Source organism: Uncinocarpus reesii, genomic scaffold (assembly GCF_000003515.1).
Source record: "Uncinocarpus reesii 1704 scaffold_1 genomic scaffold, whole genome shotgun sequence".
Taxonomy (NCBI): Eukaryota; Fungi; Ascomycota; class Eurotiomycetes; order Onygenales; family Onygenaceae; genus Uncinocarpus; species Uncinocarpus reesii.
In genome coordinates, this window is record NW_003052500.1 from 5,916,210 (window position 1) to 5,921,767 (window position 5,558).

The following is a 5,558-nucleotide window of genomic DNA, read 5'->3' on the forward strand; positions in this document are numbered from 1 at the left end:
TGATACCTTTTCCATCGTTGAATCTGGGATATAATATTTACAATTCTTTATTATGAAAACAAGTATGCAGCCTCCATCTGTCATCCATGGCCGTGCGAAACTACCTGGCTGAGGGGTGGACATTAAGAGAGGAGATCTTGATAAGGGCAACACTGGCTAAAGAGATACCAAAGGGAAGATTGCACTGAGATGAACACCTAGTAAGAATCCCAAAGAAAGAACTAATAAATCACGTTTACAATGTAAACTTATCTTTTTAGTTCTTTCTGTTCTTTTCTCGCCAGAAGCCCTAATCAACTACAAGTAAAAGAAAATCGAAAGAGACCCGCCGTTACGTTCATTCCATTGAATTCATCTGCTCGCTTTCAACGCATAGGGCAGGGTTTCTTCTGGAGAAAACGAAAACGGGCTTCGTGGGATATCCGGAGACCGCGGGCTGAGTGCTTTTGCGAAAAGGCCGTCCCCAGAATCCATGTCCGGGACCCCGGAAAAGTTGTTGTGTCTGATATTATGGATGGGATGCATAGAAACGGAAGCTAATGTGTGCAGTTGGGCTTGGTGATCTTGTATCGAAGTTGGTGGCGCATGTGAAGTGGTCTTCAAGGGCTGTTGTAGCTGTATGGGAGAGAAGTGGACAGGTGTACTAGCGAAGGAATTGAAGGAGGAAATGGCGACGTCTGGTTCATCCGGGGATAGGGGATGAAGATCCGGGTCTGCATTGGTCCCGGAATCTACTGATGGGTTTGCTAAGATAGACAAACGTCAACATTGGCGTACTGAAAGGCACTTGAATTTATAGTCCTACCTGCTGCTCTTCTTGCCAGGTCATTCTGGCCCGTTTCAAGCTTGAGTCCCTTGAGTTTCTCGCTGAGCTTGCTTCCACTCGGCGACAGTGGTGTCCGAGGGCTCAACGGGACAGAGCTGATATTGGTTGACAAGTTCAGACTAGACTGGAGAGTCGGAGGCCGCCCCGCAACTCCAAAATTAGCTTCTATCCATTCCTTTTCCTGTAGGACCATCGCTAGGGCAACTCCTTCTAGGTTATTCTGCGATTCTTCTTTAATCTCCTTTTCCAGAACCTGCATGCGTTTTTTTGCCCAAATGGTATGCAAAACGCCCTTCTTCCCGGCTGTCCTCGCTGTGGCACCCAGCTCTGGCGGGAATATAGCGGGCAACGGATTGATTTGTATCGACTCGCCTGGCCTTTTGACGGATTCTGCAGAGCCCACGGGGGGTTCGTAGGTGAGGGTGATGACGGGTGGTATGGTTGCGCCTGGCGGTAGCAAGAAGTAGCATCGTCGGACGTGGTCACTTGTCCTATCATCGGCGGGAAGGACAGTATGTTTCTTATCCCAGGCCACACGCCATGACCCAACAGCAGATCTCGTCACATCATCGTCTTCCCATTCAACCATCAAGATTTTGGTCCCCTCGTTGCCCTTGCCCGCTTCAAATTCGAAACGTGCAAGTGCGGTGAGAGATTGTAGTTTATGAGGGACGCGAGGCGTCTCCAACGCAAAATCGTCAACTTCGTCGGGGACGAACGTCTGGGCCATAGTTTGGTTGTTTTGGAAAGCTCCAGTTGCTTCCCCTCCTTCGTGATGCGGCAGGTGGCTTAGACGAGGAAAATTTTGGAAAAGAAGGCGAGTCAAATGAGCACCGTTTGGCGATTGTCCTCCCAAAGATCGGATGAGAAATGGGGCTTATGCACAGGAATCTGTCACTGGACATTAGCGAGGCTGAAGGACGATGATCATGTTAGTGGTCTCAAATGGGAAATTTGAGGTTTGCCTTTGATCACATCCAGAGAAAATCCCGGCAACAGGGTGACCGCCAGGCTGAACCTAGTCAAATCGGATATTATTGGATAAAAGCGAGAATGGATTCCAAGGTTCATCATGTATTTTTTGTTTCGCGGAGGGCAAATACGAACTCGTGCATACTTCGTACAATGTCCTCTTTGTCTATCCCTATCACGAGAACATGGGACCCTTCTCTTTGGAATTGCGGAGCATCCTGCCTGTTAATCAGGTTCTAGTCCAGAGTGCTCTCACTGTTCCTTCAATTAGTGGAAACAGAAAGAATGTATCGAGCCTCTTAGGAGGAGGGGGACAAATCCCCTCAAAGCCAAGACAGCCAATGCAGGCGGCATTCGTTTTGTCCGCACTCCATCTTAGATTCGGAGGTCAAAGGGAGCTGACTGTCGGGCGACTTCGCTGAAGACAATGGCAGAGACTGCCCCGAGAGCTGACTCGGTCCGGAATAATCCGTCTCATTCTCGGCCAAGGGAGATTGCTGATCCTGGAACCCAACGAAGGGGCGTCTGGAAACCGGAAGTGCGTGCGTGGGTTGCGGGTTTTTGCTTGGTCAAGGCCTGGAGGCAACTCCTCCCTGCATGATGGAACACCACGTTGCTTTTTTTGTGATTTAGTGTCGGGCATGGGACTGGGGGTTGCTAAAGATAGATCTTTTGCCGTTCGGCGAGATTCCAACACCCAAGCATCCTAATAGAGGAGTATTATATGGTGATCTGCCCGGGAAGATCATGCCATATCATAGAATTCCGAGTACAGAGGAATCATCAAAATAAAATGAATCAGCCGAGGCCAGATGCATCCCATTGCGGATCAATAATCAGTAATAAAATGCGAGAGGAAGTTGATGTTCGACCATGCAAACAGCACAAACCTACTCAGTCAGCGTAAGATTAGCTAAGCAATCACGTGCAGCCGACGTCGGCCCTTGTTTTTGGCGACGACGACAAGCAGCTGTTGCTGAAGAATGCACCATGTTCGTCCTCTGAATCTGTCAAGTCAAGAGTGATACGGGTCTTAAAATGGCCTGTCAGCCAACGGGCGGTTGCATATTCTATGAAAGCACTCTGGGAACATCGTGAAATATAACCAATTGCCAATTGCCAACTACCCTATTTCCCACTTGTTGACCAATTCGACATGGGAAAGTATTAAAAGAAAAATACATATTCATCGCATTATATTCCCCTGTATGCGAATATGGGGAACTGGGCCCGTATCGTCAAAAGGATGGCCCTCTAACACCTCGATAATACCCCTGTGAAGGAATTTACCACTCAAGACAGGTTTTCCTTGCGTCCCCAGGAGTGAAACCAAAATACAAAGCAAGCTTGAAAATTCAAAAAAGAAAAAGAAAAGAGCAAATGACGATCACGTTCCCTTACATTTATCATGTCGAGAAAAAAGGATACCCAGTAAACTCCAGAAATCGCTGAACAAAAGGACTAATAACGAGGACCCGTGGCTAACAAAACAACAGATAGGAGCGGCATTATCTGCTCAACGAGAGAAGTGGATATAGAGTATTCGAAACTCTCATACATTTACTTCTTTTCTTCCATTTTTCTCCTCTTTCCCCTGGGTGCAGGGTCTAGCGGGGTTCGTTTATAGGTTATTGTCCGTGTGACAACTTGACGGACAGTGACGGGGCGGGCACACGAAGAACAACGTGATGCATCAAGATAGCGGACTTTTGCATCAACAGGCCATTCTCCCGCCGGAGACAAAATTGAACGCAATGAAGCGCTTCTTGGGGACTCTGTGATGGGCGAACCCTTCGCTGATGCCGAAATGCGTAAAGGCCGCAGGTTGAGTGGCGTTCTTGGTGTTCTCTGGCTCCGTTCTGGCTGTGACTTGGTTGTCGCCGCGGACCCTGGAGTTTTGAGAGGGATTGTTAAGGACCTTGGATGTTGTTCACAGTTGCAAAAGTATGGGCTTGTGCCTGTTGACGGATTTGAAGACTTGTCTGTTGAGAGCGTGCTTGATGACAGAGGGGTCGCGACCATCGGCGTCAACGTCTTGAGCAAATCAGTGTACGCGACCGGAGGAGTGATCGGTGTCTTCAAGGCGTCTTCATGCTTAAGCATCTCGAACTTCGCAGAAAATAATGGACTGTCATGGAATTCAGACGGAAAGACCAGCGCCTTGGACGTATCCAAAGGAGCCAGCGTCGGCTTGGTAGGGGAGGACGGCATGCTGGCGGGCAAATGGACCAACGACTGCCAGCAGGATATTACGAGCGGAAAGCCAAAGAGGAGATAAGAGTCTTTGAACGGGCAATGAGATGTCTGTCCGCCAGGAGAAGCCTGAGATATCGCTCGATATGCACCGCAGATAGAGGGGGGTTGATATGATATGGTTGTCGATGAGGAGCAGACAAAGTGACAAGTCACACGTTCTCAGTCAGCGAGGTGAAAGACGGCCGGCGCACTCCAGTCTGATGTTGGTTCTGTCACTCAGCGAAACGACGAACGGAATGCGGCACTGTTAGATGGGCGCGTAACTCTGACCAACCAGAAGCCAGGAACCGAGAGGAAGGATTTCGGTAATAAGGGCGGCGCCAGGAATAGCAACCGCTAGGCCGGATTGGGAATGGGCCGGGTGGCGGAAAGTTTATTTGGCGTTGGGGGTTTTTGGGGTTCCCGTTTGGGGCGAAGCTAGGGCGAGGATAACTGCGTGGATTGCAGCGTTGATTGGACTGCTGCTGGCTATCAACGTCCTGCTGCAGACCGATGGGTGATATCTGTGGGTGCAACTCAAGGAGCAACGGACTGTTCCTTGTTAGTTCGCTCTAATTGGCCGTGAGGACGGCTCTCTCCTCACCTGAATGCGGGGGCAAGACCTGATTGAGAAACGCTTTTGGCTTAGCAAGCCACGCTCACAGGACAGTGACGGGAGGATAGAGAGAAAGCGAAGCACTTCAAGAAGCTTATATTATGACAAAGGGACTTCTTGTTCGATGGGGATTGAACCCGTGTTGTTTGAGTCGTGTGTTGAGCTGACTAGTTACCGCTCAGGAAAGGAGGACAAGCTGGAAGAGGTGATCTGGAAAATACATACCCCAAGGGCAGCGACACGGTTCCTTTTATGTTTGACTGTTGGGGCCACAAGCTTGTCTCTTCCTGAGAATATAGTTTTTCTTTCTCGCCAGGAAATAAACCTCAGTCCTAAAATATCTTCGTGCTCGAACTGCTGAGAGCCAATAGACCCGCAATACATTCTTCGAACCCATGCGGCTATGTCGCAAAGTTGTGGGATAAGACTACAAGACATCGACCTCTGCCCTGCGGTTGGTACCTGACGAATGACTGGAGCGCGCGGTTATCCTGTTTCTCCAGCTGGGGCGGTTCGGGGGAATCCATACAAAGCATCAAGGCCAAAATTGCCCCAGCAACGCGAAGCTGCTTGCTAGGGCTTGAGATGCTGCTATCAGCTTCCATTGGTCATACTCTTCTATGGCCTCCGGATTGCCTAGGATTCGTTTTAGCACCCTGATGTTTCATATTACCATGAGGACCGACTAAATCAAAACAGGTTACTGATCCCACTCATAAATCAACACGATTGGATGGCGGAAGACATTGGCGTCATAATTTCATTCTTCAGGACTATTCTGGGGAATTCGTTTCATTCTTCTTCAGGGCTTCATCTGCCTTAGCGCCCTTCGTCTCTCTCCACAGTTCTTCACGCTTGAACCTTCGAGCATCCCTGTTCTATAATTGGATTCTTCAAGCAAATCTTTGC

The 5,558-nt window shown here is 49.1% G+C and overlaps 3 protein-coding genes across 3 annotated transcripts; 1 reads left to right on the forward strand and 2 right to left on the reverse strand.

Annotated features, from left to right (window-relative positions):
- Nucleotides 1-351: 351 nt before the first annotated feature.
- On the reverse strand, nt 352-1,556 carry UREG_02248 (uncharacterized protein; the record flags this gene model as incomplete). Its single annotated transcript, XM_002542686.1, has 2 exons — nt 352-731; nt 806-1,556. 2 exons carry the CDS (start codon nt 1,554-1,556, stop codon nt 352-354), a joined length of 1,131 nt encoding a protein of 376 aa, XP_002542732.1.
- A 669-nt stretch (nt 1,557-2,225) lies between these two features.
- UREG_02249 (uncharacterized protein) lies at nt 2,226-2,508 on the forward strand (the record flags this gene model as incomplete). Its single annotated transcript, XM_002542687.1, has 2 exons — nt 2,226-2,340; nt 2,432-2,508. The coding sequence occupies 2 exons, from the start codon at nt 2,226-2,228 to the stop codon at nt 2,506-2,508; spliced, it is 192 nt and encodes a 63-aa protein (XP_002542733.1).
- An 850-nt stretch (nt 2,509-3,358) lies between these two features.
- On the reverse strand, nt 3,359-4,009 carry UREG_02250 (uncharacterized protein; the record flags this gene model as incomplete). The annotated part of the gene is made up of 1 exon (XM_002542688.1): nt 3,359-4,009. One exon carries the CDS (start codon nt 4,007-4,009, stop codon nt 3,359-3,361), a length of 651 nt encoding a protein of 216 aa, XP_002542734.1.
- Between the last annotated feature and the right edge of the window lie 1,549 nt (nt 4,010-5,558).